This window comes from Dermacentor silvarum, chromosome 2, assembly GCF_013339745.2.
Source record: "Dermacentor silvarum isolate Dsil-2018 chromosome 2, BIME_Dsil_1.4, whole genome shotgun sequence".
In the NCBI taxonomy this organism is placed as follows: Eukaryota; Metazoa; Arthropoda; class Arachnida; order Ixodida; family Ixodidae; genus Dermacentor; species Dermacentor silvarum.
In genome coordinates, this window is record NC_051155.1 from 179,132,689 (window position 1) to 179,152,045 (window position 19,357).

Below are 19,357 nucleotides of genomic sequence, written 5' to 3' on the forward strand. Positions count from 1 at the left end.
TGCCACAGGATGTGAGCAACTTTTGCTCTGTCTCACGACGTCAAAGTAATGTAGACAGCAGCAGGTCTGCAATTTTAAGACCAACTTTAGCATGGAATTAAAATATCTTAGAAGTGTTTTCCAATCTTCATACGTGGTAGGTGCCATGCTTTTACGTGCGAGAAACCTGTGGTATTCTTCCTACAACTTCGCAAATATGTGTCAGTCTAGTTCTTTAAGACGTGCCGGCTGTCACTCGGGGTTGCGTCGATTGAGATACTTGGTTCCCTCACCACAACTGCACTGCCTGTCCTCAGCGGTTCAAAGGTTCGGCATCTCTCCCACCTGATATACCCAGCTTTTGGCTACTTAGTGGGTAGCTACTCGATGAAAGGTAGCGGAAGCTCATTCTGGAAAAGAACGGCTGACACAATGTTCTCAAATCCCCTTTGCCTACGTTAAACCGCGCGTGTATATGACCAGAGGCAATGTGCAAGATCCTACGCCTTATATATTCAATAGCGATTCAGCTTGCCGTTTACGTTTTTAGGTTTTATGCTCGCTTTACATGTATGCTTCTCCGGTTTGAGGTCAGGGTAAGCAGACATTACGTGTACGCAATCCTCGACAAACAAGATCACACGTGTTCGCTCCATTTTGTAATAAATTTTTTGTTACACGAGCTAAAATAATGGTAGCAACTCGTGGGAACTTGGTCAAGAAAAATGCGAGATGTAGAGCGTGCTAGAGCTCGGTACATGATGCCACATAAGGAAACACATGAGCATCTGCTTCTCAAGTCAAGCGAAACATTTTCGCAGTTGTTGCAGTATATCGAGAAAGTGTAAACAATCGCAAACATATGGGTTTTATAATATACTGGTGGGCTGCTGGTAACTAAGGCAAGAAAAGATGCGTAACACGTTCATTACCTTCCACGGGCGCTGTTCCCAGCCTACAAACGTCCAGCGTTGTCTTGGAACGACCTGTGTGAACTGACGAAAATGCAGTCGAGTGACAATAAGACCAGGCGTTCGAGTTTGATAAAACCAGTGGAAAAAAGGCCTTTATTTCAATGAGGAAGCCCGAACGGTCCCACCCCTGCCATCAGTCGAACAGCAGGAAAAGCGAAAAGGGGTAGTGGCCTTTCCGGCAAGCCAACAAGTCTGCCACGTCGAGCAGTACACTCACAACATACAAGTTCAGCGGCGTTGAGTGCGCACTCCTTGTGCGACAAGCAACAACACAGATAACAGCGTAACCCAACGCACAAGGTATACGTTCGCGGCTCATTGCATTACGCAAGAAGGCCGCGGCTTCCAGGGACAGATAAGACAGCCTCGTTTTCAGAGATAAGTTTGAATCATGCCCGGTTGCGAGTAACGCCTTTGTGAAAACAATCTGAACGACTAAACCGGCACAACTGGGAATTAACCAAGCGCAGTTTTCGAACGTAAGCTTGAATGGTATCTTTCTCCGAACCGACGTACAGGCCCAACCACACTGGTTGTAACCACTAATTCGTAACAACATGAGTCTTCTTTTTCCTCCAGTTTGTCCGTATGTGGTCCCAAGATTTACGAAAATGAAAGTCACGTGAGTTAACAGGAAAGCGTAATTAAAAACACAAACTCATAAAAGGCCGCACTTATCGCGGTATTCGATGGTGTCAACCGTGTGAACCAAAGTTACCAACGCTCTCTCACTGAAATGGCCATCATGGCACTTCTCACTCATGCGCGCTGATCGACCAGTTTTGTTGCAACTAGACGTGGAAGCATTACGCAACCTAATATCAACATTAGGGGTAGGTCTGCTAGATCAGTTAGATTCACCTAAACCGTTTCTTTGATAATATCGTTGCGTTACAAGACAAAAAAAAAAAAAAGCAAGAGTATACAATGCGTGGTTAAGCCACACAATCAACGTGGCTGCTTCCAAGTAATTGTTTGCATCGTTAACTCGTGCATTCAGGAAAGACGCACGAGTCATGCACTAAACACAGTCTGTTCCTTTCGCAGAAACATGAAACCCTAAGTGGCATACTAAGTATCCAATTTCAAGAAACGTTAGCGAAACAAGTTTTGCATGAGTGTGTTGAGTTGGTTGGCTCACGACGAAGGGAGTAAAAAGAGCATGACGGACATGACGAAAGCAGAGACGATGTACCCAACGCTGTGTACCTCGTCACTGCTTTCGTCCTGTCCTTTGCTCTGTTTTTACCCCCTTTGTAAACAAGTTTTTCTCACTATGCATTATAGTTTGGCCCTGAAGAATGACGAAAAACACGACGATGATTTTTGTTTTGTTATTTTGTCAGCCTTAGCCTCGAAGGGCCCGTACACGAACAGGCCGGTTATTCCCTTACCGTAGGGTGAAATAAAATTCGTGTTATATTCACTCATTGTGCTAGCTTAGGTATTAAAATTTTTGTCGGTCATTTGACGAAAGGAATAATTTAGTTGCACGAGATAGTACGCAAGCAAAACGATAACATTCATAAAGACCATACCATTTGCCCTACTCTATTCGTGTTCAGTGAGCCTACGAAGTCCTCACTTGTTTTTCAAAAGACACGAATAGTCCTTGCTTGCCCATACACTGCCTATTTGTCAAGCGGATTTCTTTCAGTGGAAGATCAGCCAAAGTACAGCCTAAAGACAAATACGCTTTTCATGCACTTAGTAGCCAATATACTCCTCTATATCTGTTGCTAACAAACAGCAAATAACAGAAATAAGTAGCTCAAGTGGCATTTGATATCAACGGCATAAACATGGCTAACACGGAAACGCATCTACGCTAGGATTGAAACAAGTTGTCAAAAAGATTTAGGCGGCCAATCGTATTGCGCACGCCCTTCTATTGCAAGAAACTCTTCCAAGTAACACTGCGCATCATGATGTTAGCTTATGGAGTCGTTAAACGGCGGGCGACCTTTCTCACAGTATGCTATTGTGCATAGAGCTCCGAGAACATCCACTTCGTTAATATCCGGTAATGTCTTGGCAGTGTATGCTGCGACATATAATCACGTTCGTTCAACATTGCAGGAGTCATTGCTTCAGCGCTTCATTAACGTCAAGAAGACAACGTCACAGGTTTGAGAGCTGTAATAACATGTATATGTAGTATATTTCTTGCAGGTGCTGTCAGGGCTGACAGGTAAAGTCCTATTCATGATCACCTTGTCGCCAGAAAAAGTAATTCGCGACATACAACCTCTTAGTACCACGGAACTTAAGAACCAAAGTTTGAAACTGTTGCATGGTGCAGTAGACAACGTGGTTCACAAGCACATAATCTGACCTTTTTTTCAGGTGAAAAGAGGCCACAACCGCTCTCGCTTCATCGAAGCATATATCATCAACCCGACACGACGTCGCAATAGGTGCGCACGAGCGTCGACAGACAAACATAACAATGCGGGCAGTGAAACTCGAGCATCGTACAAATGTATGATGGGCGCTATTCATGGGTCCATCGGGCGCCATTAAAGAAAATTGTACAACACTTCACTGTTGTCGACCAAGTCCTGGCATTGGAGCTCGTGTTCATAAATCTTTCCTAGGCTCAAGGGTTTCGCAAGAACATGCACCAGCCAATAATATTGAAGGAAACCGGCAAACGACGAACAGTTCTTACAAACGAAAAATTCGCGAATTTTACCCTTGTTTATTTTTCTTTAATGCAGGATTTTTATGGGATGTTGGGAACGCTAACAAGTTCTTTTTTGTTTTGGTACACAGGGGTTGCTGTGGAGAGACTGAGATAAAGAGCACCTCGGCTACTCCATTTCTCTATGTTATGCAGCAAGAAATAAAAAAAAGGAATACATGACAATGCTAAAATAAATAAACGAATAAAACATGAAATGTGCTAATAAAGATAACAACATCGCAACGGAGAGTTCACTGACGCTCTGTCCATGCCGCTACCCGAATGATATACCCATTTCGTGGTCCATAGATTCATTGGCGCAAGAGTCATCCACGTAATAAATGGATTGTAGGACCAGACACATCCCTCTGTTCAAGTTTCTTTCACAGCACATAGCATAAACGCGTCACTTCATATATAACTGAACAGGACCATACTTATCATTAACAGTTCTGTAACTCGCGTCCACTAAAACATTTTTAACAATATGTTTGCCTTTGCTGGAGATGACTTGCTAACCACAGCCCAAGTAATTTTTGCATTGTAAAGGGGTGCTTGCTCAAACTTCCTAGCTTTTTAACTAGCGTTCTTCCTTCTTAACCGTATTTGCAGCACTCAAGAAGAACGTTACAAACGTTCTCAGTTTCAAGACCATAGCATTACTCAGGAGACGTGGAGTGGCGTGGCCTGTACAGAAAACTATTTGTCTATGCTACTTCCAGTCGAAGCCTGCGAAAATATTGTATATATGTGTCGCGCGAAATTTGGTTCTATGTTGAATTCTTTTTGAGGGTCAATTTCATATAACAATGATTATTTCACTTCATCATTCTCGAGCCACTTCTACGCGGAACAGTGCGTAGACACCTACCTGTCTTCTAATATTCCGGATAACCGACTTACCGCCGTATTCAGGAATGCAACTTAGCTTGAAGCCCATGCTTGACTTGATTTAAACGACGCCTGGCATGAAAATGCTCTGGAAGATCATTGCGTTTCTTCGGCGGGTTCACTATAGGCGTCACTAAAATCAAGTCAAGCACGGACTTGAAGCGAAGTTGCATTTCTGAATACGGGGGTTAGACATCGCACATTGAATTCCTTCGTTCAGGGCCTTTTTGGCGAATCTATCGGCATCCTTCCTGCAGTTTAATCCGATGTGGTCGGACGATTTCAAGTTACCCTTCAAGTTGTTCGCATTGTTTCGTTGCTTCTTGGCATGAGGATACATTACGTTGCATCACTTCAGACGAACGCCACAATTGTCTGGTTTCACTGGATGTGACATTAGAGTTCACTTGAAAATGCTTCATTAAAAGCATTATGAAGAAAGGAGGAGGAACAATCCCGCGTGACCAGCGGAGTGAGTATTGGATGCTTTTTACGTGATGCTGATATACCGGGCTGTTACGACGCCTTGCGTTGCTCTCCACTACCCGGCCTACTATAAGTTGCAGATGGAGAAGATATTAGGTCCCGCAGACAAAAAAAAAAAACCGCTACTTAAACTCAATGAGCTTGAGATATATTTTAACTCTAGTTAGTGGGGATTTTCCGCGGCGTCGTCCTCACGAAAAAAAAAAAAAAACCGTCAGCGATTGAAGCGAAAAGTGCATACATTCTTTGGTATCACGCATACAACATACAGTACAGCATATTCGTTTCAATAAAGAGCAAGTACAAAACAAGCATCCGAACCACTTGCTAACAATGCGAAGCCCGTAGCGCTCCCCGTATTCATTTCCCACTGAATATTACTGTTACACAAGCTGCCGCGGCGACGGCAGCTTGCGACGTGGGGAGTGACGTCAGTAGGCTAGCTTACATAACACACCAGCCTAACAATGCATTTTATTCTTGTTGCAGCACCGCTATGGGTAGGCAACGCATAGTTAGAACTCCGGAGCAGCAGCGTGAATACGAGGAGCGGCAAAGGAAAACGAAACGGCAATACGACCGGCGGCGGTGTGCTGCCGCTGATCGTATTGCCGTGGAATTCCAGCACAGGGGAAGTGCGCACGTCCACGTCATCCTGTGGCTGAATAATTGCGCCTGAGGAAGAATTGAGCAATAAAGCGTTACATACCCCCCCCCCCCCCCCCCCCCCCCTCAACAGTTGTCGCGGTTTACAACAGCTTCGCTGGACATTCACTTTCATAGGGCCAAACTGGCGAGTCATTTTTTTTTACACGAGTTTAGAACTTTAGAGATGCAGACCCTATTCTATAGCCGCTTAATTAAGACCTTTGACAATAATGATTCCAGAGCACGCTAACTCATTGGAGCATCTGGCAAAACACAAAGCTCGCTGTAATCTCTCCGCTCTTTTTTCCACCCTTAGCATTGTAGAGAAGCGATCAGAAGCCTTCCTTCTGATTAACTTCCCTGCCTTTGCCCTCTAATTTCTCTCTCGCTGTGATTCTCGAAGTCTTGAGCGCAGAACTGTGCGGCAGTTGCGTGCCAGTTGAATACCAGTTAGTCGTGCACGCACTGCCCCTCAAGCCAGAAATCTCACTTTAGTACCTTTTGTGCTTTAATTTCACTGTTTTTTTTTCCTTTGTCGAAAGGTCCCGTGCTTTAATGCAATGCTGGCGCACACTATCTCGTAGGTATTGTATAGAGTTCACTGGCAGAACTTTGCCAGCTTGCTTTTCGTCGATGATGAGTGCTTCTTTGCACTGCTCTTACATTGTCTAGGGATTTTATGGCTTGTGAAGCACCCCCTTGAAGCATTTCTTCCCACTATTTCTCGAGGACGCAGCGCTGGTTTAACGGAAATAGGTCACAGGTGTGTGTGTGCATTCGCGCAAGTTCCCCATTGCTTTCTTGTCTCTGGGCCTTTTGCTAACACTTCCAGCACGCGTGCCAGGGAGCCTGTAGACATCTTTTGGGAAAGTTTAAAAATAGAGGAAGGAAACGTAAGGAAACATCTGGCTCTGGTCAATTCGATGGCTTAGTAAAATGGCAGTGCAAATTGACTGATGTGCTTGAGGATCCCAAGGAAGCGATAACTTCCATCAGAGAAACGACAACTTGGACAGTTGTGAGATCATTTCACTTTCGTGCCAACCATTTTCTTATATGTATCCGGAAATTACTGTAATTATAACTTCTGGTAAACGGAAGACCGGTGTTTTGATCGAAGGTGCTGTCGCATCCCGAGTGACGCAGGCATCGAAAATCTTGTGTCAAGTCGTAGGTTCCACACGCAGTAAGGGTCCAGTTTCCTTTCCAACTTCGAATGCGTCACTGAAGTGATGACGTAAATAGGCTGCCTGACATGTAGCGGGCTAGTGTTCGTGCCACCCCTCACAACAGTGCGTGCAAGTGCAAGAAATGATGATCAAAAAACAGCCTGCCAGCGCCATCAGGCGAACCTGAGCATCGTTACCCCTTGGTTGACTGGATAAATATATGATATTGCATATACAGTGAAGTGCGAAATAAACATTACATCCATCCTACTCTTTACATCACCTGTAGTACTGTGGTAACGCGATCTCAACCGCCTTGCACAACCTTCACTTCTTTTGATGAAGTGGGTACTTTTGAGTTTCGAGTTAATATGGTATGCCACTGTTAACTCGGGCGTCGGGAAAGCAAGGTTTTATTGCCTGTTGGGATGTGAACAATTAGGGACTTATTTAGCATCGTTGCTGAAGGAAAGAAAAACGGCCGAATTTTGCTGGTTGCGAATGGTGCCATGTTAGAAATTTACGTGGTTCTCTGTCTACTGATTATAAGCGCAATTGTAGCATATTAGAGCGCACCAGCTCAGGACAATCAGTCTGTCTTTCCTGTCATTAAAATCTTTCTCTCCTAACCAACACGCTCAGTTGTTATATGCGAATTCCTTTTCGATGTCTTGTCTGATGTATTACGTCGGCAACATAATGCTCTGCGGTCATTCGGCGGTACTTTGTGCTCAGATACAAAAAAAAAAAAGAAGACAGAAAGAATCAATGATACCAGCATACTCTAGATATTTGTTAATTTTCATACCACCTCCATTATGTGTGGCCGATTGCGCACTGCGTAGGAGGAACGCTAAACACTATCATTAAATAAAGGGACAGTTATTGAGGCTATCATAATGTTGTCATCATTTCGACAAAGAGCGGCAAAGTGGGAGGAGCTGGACACGTGCTGGACGACAGTCACACAACTTTTAAAAATCTTGTTCAAGTTTTATTTGCGAGGTTACGGAAACAGTAAGGCGGTAAAAATTCAGGGTAAACGAGGCTAACTGTTGTTTCCCAACGAGTTTTCGAGGGCATAACGTTATAATAAGACACTAAAAGGTTAATTGTTCGAAGTCTAAAAGGCGAAGTGTGTGTTGTATCTATCACGTGCTATCTACTCATATTTCATGCATCTTGTACCCAACACTCCTATGCTGGGTAAACGGCTCTTAAGTATTGTTATTATGACTGACCATGGAAACCGGCTTTTGCAAATCCCGCGAAGGTATTCGATGTGTTTGTCCCTCCCAGTAGCCCGAAACCAGGTCGCATGAAAGAAATGATTGTACAGGTGCGAGGGAAATAGTACTGCAGTCACATAGTGATCTCCCGCATCAGTATAATGAGGTAACAAAAAATTGCGGTTCCACCGATACTGTAACCCGACGTTGCATAACAAGCCCTTTTCACCTTAACTCGCGTATTCCTTTGCTATATTACTTTTGCGTATTCATTTGATCCGCGAAGACAATGTACACCTTGTCCACCATTAGTATATACGGGGATTTTTTAGACTTGAGTTTGCTTGCTCTGTTATAACAGAGGACAGGTGTATAAATACTTTTGGAAAACGTGTCGTGTTCAGTCATCCACAATGGTGTGGCGCGAAATTGTTCTGTTTTCCGCGGCTTTGTTTTGAACGTTTCAAGGCGCCCGCCTTCGTGACGTGCTTGTAAAGACCCGCCACTATCAACCTCTCCCAAAACTTGGTTTCTACGCCGCTGCAGAAATACGTAAATACAAAACATCGCTCTGTAAGGCGACTGCACAAAGGGGTGGGCATATGTCGCCAACACTTATTTGCTCAGTGTGCACGTGCGAGCATATCCACTCGCGTCGCCTTTACCTTTTAACTAGAATGCCACAAAACATGTTCCCTTATTTGCCTTCATGGTTTGCATTTTGACCGTAGCCACGTCCCTGGCTCTAGCGTGTTTACTAGAGGAAGTGACAAGGGTATAAAAAAAACGAAGCATACCAGAGGCGACTCCAGCGAATGAAAAATTAACTAGTCGCCGGTGCATATATATCCGGTATTACGCATGCAAAAATTCTGGCATCACACGCGTGCGTTCATGAGTTAGGCAGCGCTGGAGCACGTAGTAAACTCTTCAGTGAGTGTTCGTAACAAAATAGTGCTTCTGTGTACGACGACGACATAGAAGGCAGTTTTTCTGCGGGTTATAGCACGCGGCTTTTCGAACAGCGAGGTTTCGTCTGTGGCCGAGCATAGTGAGTACAAAGAATGTGAAGAACGAAGGCAAGTGGTTCAGCTACTTCCAGATGCGGCTATATTTGAATCTCGCGAAACTCAAGGAATTAAGGATGCGTGGAAATTCCCTCCAGTTACGAGGAGTTAACTACACAGCGAGTCACTGAAATAATTTGTCGGTAAAACCTACTAGTAAATTCAGTGAGCAAATTTTTTTTTTTTTTCGAGTCGTGGGGTGGAAAAAAGAAATAACGGAAACCTCACCGTTCGAAGGGCACCGACTGTGTACGCGGAGGAAGACTTGAGATTACAGGGATAACATTGACGAGGTGGCAATAGTAGATGAACACGGCAATACCTGACAGAGAAAAGATCACCGTCGCATCGGCTCAGTATGATCGTCCGTGCTTCATGAATAGCGCGAGATGATGGTGACTATAGAAAGACGGGCTATACTGAAGTCACTGGAGGACACCTGTAAAATTCGCATTGCCGAAGACAACAAAACTAGCGTGATTCGTAACTATGCCTACCTGCGTTGCTGACATTATAGACGTTGGAGATATGTCATACCTTTCAGCGTAGATGGCTAGAAGCTATCGATTCCTGCGTGCTTTATCATTTGAAGAATTCCTACCTCTGTCGCTACTGCAGTGGCGATAACAACTTCACAGGGTGTTGCTGTGATTTACCCCATTCTGTTGAGGCCAATGTTGTGCAGGGCGTCGTTAAGACGGCCTTTGTCGATTTTTTACGTGCTCACACACGCCAGAGAGCCTGACAGTTGTACTCTCCTAACGGGACGTCGTCGAAAGGGCTCCAGTGACTTCAAGCTTATTGTTGAGCAATGACGGAGATACGTATAAAAACATTCCTTCCACCAAGCGCTGACCAATTACGGAAATTGTAAACAAACAACTACGTCGTCACTTCACTTAACCGCGTACCGTCACCGTAACAAAGTTTGCCTTGCACTTTTTTATAAGGCAGTGACAAGTCAGAACTTCAGGCGTGTCACCCGTTCAGGTGGCTGTCGCTTGCAGCTGTCTTTGAGGATGTGTAACGTGCCACGCACACCAGCCGCGAAGCGCTTCGCACCCGCGACGTACCACTGCTGACAAGCAGGACGGCCCATCGGTCGAGTAAAAAAGAAAACAATAAACTGCACTTGTAGAGGTGAAGGAACCACGAGTGCCCGTACAGAGTATGTGTCGTCTGGTAAAAACACCACTAAAACAGCGTGCACGGACACTGGGGACATGCACACACGCGCACACACTCGCACGCACGCACGCACGCACGCACACACGCACGCACGCACGCACGCACGCGAATGAGTCGATGAGTGAAGTTAAAAAGGCCTCTGTTGGAAGCGACGGCGCTCACACCACCCTTTCCCGACTATACCCAGTACTGGTTCTTCCTGAGCACTGTCGTGGGTGCTGAGAAGCGCACGTCACCGTTCCAGTCATCGCTCTCGCTGGCGCCCCCTTCCGAAGGCGTCTTGGCCGCCTCGGCGTGTCCCAGGGGCGTCACCTTGCACGTGGGCACCGCGGTGCTGACTTCTGTCCCAGGCGCGCCGCCGCCTGTCCCGCCCGCGTACGGCGGCGGAGGCAGGCAGTCCAAATCCGGGCCGGCCGCCGCCGCCACCACCGTGGGCGCCGGCTCGCTGCTGCTGCTCGACGGAGACGTGGGCGGCGGGGCTGGCGGCGCGGGCAGTTCTTCGGGAAAGGCCTCTCGCGGATGACCGCTGCCGCCACGCGACGACGACTGCGCGCTGCCTCCGGACTTGTCGCTGCCTCCGCGCCGGGAGCGGCACGCTCCGCACGCGACCCCAGCCACAGCGATGACGGTGAGCAGAAGCAGTACGCCGGCAGCCACGCCAATCACCACGAGATGCTCGTTAGTCAGGAGCGGAGCCCGCGAACCGGTCTCGACGACGCCCGGTGGTCGATCGTCCGTCGTCGTTCCGCTCGTGTTGTCCGCGGGGGACGACGGCGTGGCGACGGCCGTGGGCGACTGAGGCGGTGTCGCCGCTAAACCAGGAGAACTGTGGCCCACCTGGACATGCACGTGGAAGCGGCTGCTGCCGGGTTGGACTCCCGGAGCCGTCAGTTCGAAGTCGAAGTGGTCCTTGATGATACCCGAAACGTCCGATGCGGGGTCCCTCCGGTGAGCTCGGTAAAAGACGGTCTCGTTCAACACGTCCTCGTGAGTGAAGTGCAGAACGGCCGTCTGCGAAGTGCCGTTGGACAGAAGCAGAAGGCCGTGGACGGGCTGCCGGGTGACGCTGTACCTGCGTTCATAGGTTGTCGCAGGCGAATTGCAGTGAGGAAACGACTATTATATACTGAGGCCTGAATCTACAATGAGTGTGTGATTAGGCTGTCAGCAAATTAAAATTTGAAAATTCTGAATCTAAGTGCTGTTTTCTTTAGATCTTTTATTTGATTTCATAGGAATTTATACTTGTATTGTTTTGCCATAGTCATATAATATCTACATGCAATTCCAGAAAGAAGTTCTTTTTTGATTTCACTTCGCTTTATTTTAGAACATTACTCGCCATTTTTGGTGAGCGTCAAGTAGAAACAAAGCACAGTAACCCCACAGACATGCTATGCCTACCCGACTGTGTGGCACGCGACTTACGATAAATGTTTCAGGCGGACTTTTGAAGTTGCTAAGTTTAGTGTCTGACTCTCGGGGACGAGATTTCCACACGGACACACACACACACACACACACACACACACACACACACACACACACACACACACACACACACACACACACACACACACACACACACACACACACACACACACACACACACACACACACACACACACACACACACGCACGCACACACGCACACACACACACACACACGCACGCACACACACACACACACACACACACACACACACACACACACACACACACACACACACACACACACACACACACACACACACACACACACACACACACACACTCAAAAAAAAAGAAAGAAAGACAACAACAACTACGCAGAACTTACCGGGGGTTTCCATTTGATCGCGCCGCCAGTTTAGAAGCGTCTAAGTGATCCACGGTAATCAAGACTGAACGGCCCGCCATGGCTTGCAGAGGTCGTTGCCTGACGAGGGCCTCCACGTTGACTTCCACTTTCCGAAGCACGGCTGCGCTGGGCCCGCAGCGCACCTCGATCGAAAACGAATCTGTGGAGTCACTTAGGTCAAGCTGCTCGTAGATGACGAGGCCTTGCTCGAGGTCGCCTTGCGTGAAATCGTCCACCGAGGCTCCGTCAGGAAACACCAAGTGTCCTAGATGCGGCGCTGATGTGACGTTGTAAACCAGGTCGTCCCTGTCGGCGTTAGTCCAGGCCCCAAATACCGCCGGAGTTAACACTGCCCTGAGGTCACCTTGTTGTAAGACGAGGTTGGTGGCATTCGCAACGCGGACCACCACCGGCTCTACGTTCACTGTGAGAATGAAGGGCTTCGTCGGGTGAACGCCATCGCTGACGATGAAATTAAAGGTTAATGGTGATTTCGGCGATCCGTTGTGGACTATGTACACTCTTCCCTCATCCACATCCTGCTGCGTAAAATTTTTTATCGGGGTGTCCGAATCCCCCAGGATAAGTGTTGCAGCCTGAGTTTCGTCTTGTCTGACGACCTTGTACACAATTTGAGAAGGAGCCCCGTCATCGTCGGTGGTCTTGAGAGTCTCCCGAGTGACAGCCGTCCTGTACCCTCTAGTTACGCGGATCACGGGAGACGGTGTCTCTAAACTGAAAGGCTTGTCATTAATCGGTTCTACCGCTACTTTCAGCGTACTGTTGTGCAATGCCATATCACCGTGATCTCCTTCGGACGCTGTCAAAAACAGCCCAACTCCAAAGGAATCGTCTAAGGTCTCAGAGTCGTCATGTACATAGACTACGCGATCTAAGCTGTGCGCTGATATGCAAACTGGTACGCTGGCATTTTTATGGTCAACCTCTAGCCAACCACGCAGCGGCTGCGACAGCAGACAAACACGAAGCCTAGGAGGAACGTCCGGCTTGCCCCGCCAGAGAGCCTCTAATGCTCCCACGTCCAACGCTGAAGACAGGGGTACCCTTCCTCCTTCGGACACTCGCAGTTGACCGAGAACAGAGGCCAACGAGTCATCCAATGCAATGCGAATGGCAAATAAGATGTTCTTAACGGGCACCGCATTGGGTGTCTCCAAGTCGACAACAAAAGAGTCGTATTCCACCGGCGCGGACATAGGAGACCTGTGTTCGTACAGAACCAAGTAGTTGTCGATATCCGCCTGCGTGAATCGACTGAGCTGGGCCAGGGTTCCGTCGCTGGGGTTCTCACGTAAGAGTCTGCCGAGGCGCGGTGTGCGAACGACGACGAAAGATACGTCGCGGGTGTGATCTCCGGTACGGGCTAGGAGGTGGTCGCGAGTGATCGACTGCTGGCTTCCCGGAAGAACACTGAGCGTCTTATTGTGCTCCAAGCGAATCTTCAGCGACCGTGCGTTTACCGTGAACACGTGCGGTGAACCTTGATTGAGGCCGTCTGTCACTTGAAACTTGAAACCTCCAGCCGGTGAACCTGCGTGACAAGAAACCTCGTCCTTTAACTTCCACCAGTCTCAAGAAAACGTGATCCCAATGGGTCATGCAGGCTCTAATATGCTGTAATACTGACTTTAACCGGATATCAACCACGCTACCGAAGCTGCAAATGTTCTGAATTCACAGCTTTGGTTGATATGCAGTTACTGTGGGAGACAAGTACACTACAATTGACAAACGCGTCACTCAGGGACAGCACCAAGCATGCCAGGTAGCCAAATATACGTTTGTCGAATACGATTCGCAATGACGACGTTCTAGTGCAAGTGCATACACTACAGAGGACGGTGCCCGACTCAAGAGGCGGGTACCTACACCCACCGGTGTGCACGAAGACGACCAGTCCGCGGTTGAGCTGGTCCTGGGTGAACGACAGCAGCGGGGTCTTCGTGTCGTTTTTTAGGGCTACGTATCCGTTGCTGGGTGTGGAGATGTGGAACCGCAGCTGGGACGCTTCCGAGTCATCGTCGAGCGCCGCCAGGTGTGTGGCAGAGATGGGTGCCACGGCGCCTTCCCACAGGTCCAGGCCAGTATTGTTGGCGATGTACGGGGCCTCATCGTTGACAGGTTGTATAGACACGTGCACCGTGCCGGGCAAGCTCTCCCGACCCGCGCCTCGGGCCACCACAGTGAACCAGTCCCTGAGTGTCTCACTGCCATCGTGCTGGTACTTGAGCTCCCCGGCGTCCAGTTGCTCCGGAGAGAAGGCCGTCGATGAAAGGCGGCCGTGCTGCGGGGGTTCGACGACCAGAAGTTGCGGAAAAAGTTCACGTAGGGGTCCGGCGCTGATGTGCGATGAGTCCAAAATAGCTTGGCCGCCTTCTTGCACGCTCACGTTGCCCGTCTCGAGTAGGATGACCTGAGGCACCACGCGAACGGAAAGATCCAGTCGATCGTGGGACGCGATGCCGTTGGACACCTCCAGTACCACGCTGTCTTCGCTTCCATTTCCGGTGTGCTGGTACCGCACGATCCCCGCGTTCACGTCAGCCTGCGTGAACGAACTGGCGGCATGTTCGCCCAACAGGAGCCGCCCGGAGAGCGGTGTCTGGACGACGTTGAATGTGATGTTCGCTGGCTCCATTGCCTGGTGCCTGACAAGCAGGGTCGACGAGTTCAAGACTGCAGTGTCACCTGCGTTCGTTAGGGAGGCTTAGTGAAACGGTAAGGCAATACTCGAGGAAACCATTGTAAAAAATGACCAGACACAAAGAACACAAGCCCGGACACCACGGGCGCTACAGTGTGTCCGGTCGTGTGTTTCTTTAAATGCGAAGCATTTCTTGGCGAACATTTGCTACTTTGACAGTGTGTGTGTGTGTGTGTGTGTGTGTGTGTGTGTGTGTGTGTGTGTGTGTGTGTGTGTGTGTGTGTGTGTGTGTGTGTGTGTGTGTGTGTGTGTGTGTGTGTGTGTGTGTGTGTGTGTGTGTGTGTGTGTGTGTGTGTGTGTGTGTGTGTGTGTGTGTGTGTGTCTGTCTGTCTGTCTGTCTGTCTAGCCGCCAACGACTTTGTGCTCTCATGGTCATTTCGTTAACTTGGTATGTACCAAAATTGGCATACTATGACAAGAGTATATGAAGAACATAAATGATATGTCATGACATGCGTGTCATGTATGTAATGAAACAGCCGCCTATGCCCTGGTGCTCTCATGGTCGTTTCGTTAACTTGGTAGGTACCAAAATTGGCATAGTATGACAGGAGTGTATGACGAACATAAGTGATAGGTCATGACATTACATGCGTGTCATGTAGGTCATGACAATGACCCAGCGAAAAAGATTAGCACTCAAAAACCACTGAAATGGGTTCGCACGTGGGTACTAAGTGACAGAAACACTAGAGGATGATGGTAGAAATGATTGTCATGAGCATGACTCAGCATAAATGACAATGACCCAGCGAAAAAGATTAACACTCAAAAACCACTGAAATAGGTTCTGACGTGGGTAATAAGTGAAGGAAATACTAAAGGATGATAGTAGAAGTCATAGTCATGAGCATGACTCCGCAAAAATGACAATGACTCCGCGAAAAAAAAAGATTAACACTCAAAAACCACTGGAATGGGTTCGGAGGATGGCGGTAGAAGTCATAGTCATGAGCGTGACTGAGCAACAATGACAATGACTCAGCAAAAAAACATTAACACTCAAAAACCACTGGAATGGGTTCGGATGGGGTACTAGGTGAAGGAAAAGGCTAAGGTTGTTGGTCGAAATCATAGTCATGAGCGTGACTGAGCAACAATGACAATGACTCAGTGAAAAAACATTAACACTCAAACACCACAGGAATGGGTTCGGACGTGGGCACTAAGTGAAGGAAACACTAAAGGATGGTGGTAGAAGTCATAGTCATGAGCATGACTCAGAAAAAAAACGTCAGTGACTCAGCGAAAAAATATTAACACTAAAAAAAAATTGCCCCCACCTCCCCGAAGGGAATCGTGAGGAAATGCGAATGCATTTCTTGCGCCGAGAGTACACGGCGTAGTAATTTTAATGGCGTAAATTAATGACGAGACGAGGACGAGGAAACACTAAAGGATGGTGGCAGAAGTTATAGTCATGAGCATGACTAAAACTTTCACTTTAAGGTCTCTTAGGTTTCGGTAAAGGGGCTCCTTAGGACTCATGACTTGAATGTCATGATATGCATGTCATGTAGGTCATGAAAGAGCCGCCATGCTTGGTGCTCTCATGGTTGTTTCGTTGACTTGGTAGGCTCCCTGCACACTGCTTCGCATAACATCGATTCCCACAGGGCGTGGGATCTGCCTGCTTTTTTGTATTTGTTTTATTCGCACTACAATGACTTCACAAAGTATCAAACAACTAGCTCAAGAGCAAGTTTTCTGAGTAAGGCAATAAACTAGCTTATAGATGTATTATACTGCCTTTATGCGTGTTGAAGTGCAGATCAGAAAACAGCTCTTTAGGTATCTGTCTTGATATTTGTTTCCTTGGGCTGTTTCTTCAGTATCTGTCTCATGGGTATACACGCCTTTTTATTTACGTTTTTATGTAGCCCTCATCGTGTATCTGTTGTTTACCTTGTATCTTAGTGCTCAAGCAAGTAAAGTTGCGAGGCAGGCACTGGCACTTCAGAATTTTTACATGTATAGATCTTTCGTTGTGTTTACCGAGTTCGGAACAATGACATAGCGTACCGGTCGCTATTCTATCTGATAATGGTGCAACGAAGGAGGAGGAGGAAAAGAGAGAGAGAGAGAGAAAAGGTAAAGGAAAGACAGGGAGGTTAACCAGAGGTTATCTCCGGTTGGCTACCCTGTACCGGGGAAGGGGTAAAGGGATGCGAAAGAAGTGAGAGAGAAAAATAAGTGAAAAGAAAGAATAAACAAAAAAGGAAGGAAAGAAAAGAAAATCACACACGCACACAAAGCAGAACTGTTTCTGTGGGCACTGTCATGAAGTCCGCGAAGGCGTTCTCGTGTTGCATAGTGTGAACGTTCCGTCCTACGTAACACAATGCAGAGTCACAATTTGACACTGAGTCCGGTGTCTTTCAAGTAACGCAGCAGTGCCTTCAGGGCGGCTCGCGCCGTTGTTTGTGTAGGCCAGTTTCTAAGGAGGAGGAAAAGAAATAAGAAAAGGTAGGGAGGTATACCAGAGTTTGCTACCCTACTCGGGGAAAGGCTTTAATGGATCAAAAGAAAAAGAGAGAGGGAGGGAAGAAGGTACTCTCAGTGCGAACACGTGCAATTGTCCATCGCTTCACGCATACAATCGGTCATTGAGGCAAGTCGATTTCATGAACCGTCGGAATGCCTGCGTCACTTTGTAAGCCTGCGACGCATGCACCCCCAAGAATCTTTGTCTCTGGAAAAGGTCTGCTGTATAAACGGCTTAACATACTCCGGAGAACATGGTGTTCGTTGTCATAAAAATCACAAAAACAAAACACGTGTTCGGTCGTCTCTTCACAGTTGCACGCTTAACAGATAGGTGTGTCGGACATTCTCATGAGGAATGAGTAGGCTTTACTAAAAGCCACTTCTAACCAGAGGCAGTACAGTAAAGTTGCATCACGGCGGGAGAAGTCCGAATGAATCTGCAGCTTCAATGTAGGATCAAGCCGGAGGAGGCGACAGTTCCATACAATCGGTGTGTTCCATGAAGTTTGAGTCTTGGTTTGAGCAAGTAAACGAAAACCGCTCGCAGCGTCTGTCCTTAACAAGGGAGGTCAACAAGGGTAAGGGAACTGTCAGGGTTTCTTACGAAAATGTCCAAATATCAAACCACGTAGCAGATTACCTAGTTTTTGCTGAAGGGACAGTAATCATTGCAGCAATCGAAAGAAGTGACGGGGAACGGTTACAGAGATGCTGCCCTGACTCAAGTTTCTTTCAAAAACTAAAACCTAAATAATTTGACCAGGAAAGACCTAACGTTTTTGCAGATATGTACTGCTTGCAGGACAAGTTCCTTATAAAAAAGTGAACATGCGCAAGAAAAGAATAATAAACAGAGAAGGGGGTACTTCTCACTAAACTTGTACCTCCGGGTTCCTTCAACACGTTCTCTTGAATTAAGCTGTCACAAAAGAGCGCGTAATCCAAGCGCGCGCCGAGTGTCGCGCAAGCCAGCGAAAGAACACGCCGGCCTCGCGGCAACTTCAACAGAGGGGGAGAGCGCATACGCCTCAAGCAACAACGCTAACAACGGCGCCGAAACGTCTGGAAGAGACTCGACGAAGCGACGTTAACCGGAGAGAGAGAGAGAGGACACGCGCGCGCCGAGACACCTTCTCACCCAGCGAGTGGAGAGAGAGATAACTACAGCGTGTACGCGCGCGCCAACAGCATGAGTCATCAACCCCCCCCCCCCCCCCCCCCCCCCCCTCGACAACACTCAGACGGCGGTCGAAGGTACGAGAAAAGACGCGAAGCTTCCCAAGCTTTGGCTATGCTACGAGATCACAACTCCGATAGGAAAGTTCGAGAATGCCTGTGGAAGCTATATAACCGCCGTGCGAGAATCGTTTAGTGGAATCCGGGAATTCGGAAATTCATGGAGTTCAGAGAGTTGAGTCCGCACCGGTGAAGTGATGTAACGTGAAGACCGAGCGTCTGCGGAAGAAGGGGATTCCCCGGCAAGCTAGTCGACGAGTTCATCGAGCGTCTGCATTTCCGGAAGAAGTTTCTTCTTCGAGATTTGCTCTGAGTTACGCCGAGATCGTCTGACTTCAAGACCAACACGGTGAATACGATTGGACACTTAGTGTTCCTATTTATTTTGTACTGTACGTGTCGAACTCTTAGTGCTTGTCGTTAATTATTTTATTGCGTTTGTTAATACCCATCTGATTTGTATTGTGTTGTGTCTAGCCTAAGTGTGCAAGTGTGTGTGTAACTGCCTTGTGTGAAGTATATGTTTTGTTGTGTTTTGACAACTCTGGGCACTGACTCGGTCTTTGGACAGCAACCGGCGTTCGCTGGCGCACCAGAGGGCCCACTCTTAATTGTCCTTGCTTTCGTGGGATTATTTTCGGAAGCTGATAAGTCGGCTTTGGAATTTAGTCCAGCGTCTGCGCCTCGATCACGGGGTCTGTGACATAAGCATGATACTGTAAGAAAAAAAAAACACAAGGACAAGACTACCG

General features: G+C 47.6%; 1 protein-coding gene across 1 annotated transcript in view; it reads right to left on the minus strand.

Annotated features, from left to right (window-relative positions):
- Positions 1 to 1,017: 1,017 nt before the first annotated feature.
- The window catches only part of LOC119440588 (chondroitin sulfate proteoglycan 4-like), a 172,433-nt gene continuing 154,093 nt past the window's right edge, over positions 1,018 to 19,357 (minus strand). The window contains 3 exon segments of the mRNA XM_037705486.2: positions 1,018 to 11,389; positions 12,137 to 13,709; positions 14,054 to 14,866. Of these exon segments, the coding sequence (XP_037561414.1) occupies positions 10,495 to 11,389; positions 12,137 to 13,709; positions 14,054 to 14,866 (3,281 nt within the window). The 3' untranslated portion in view covers positions 1,018 to 10,494.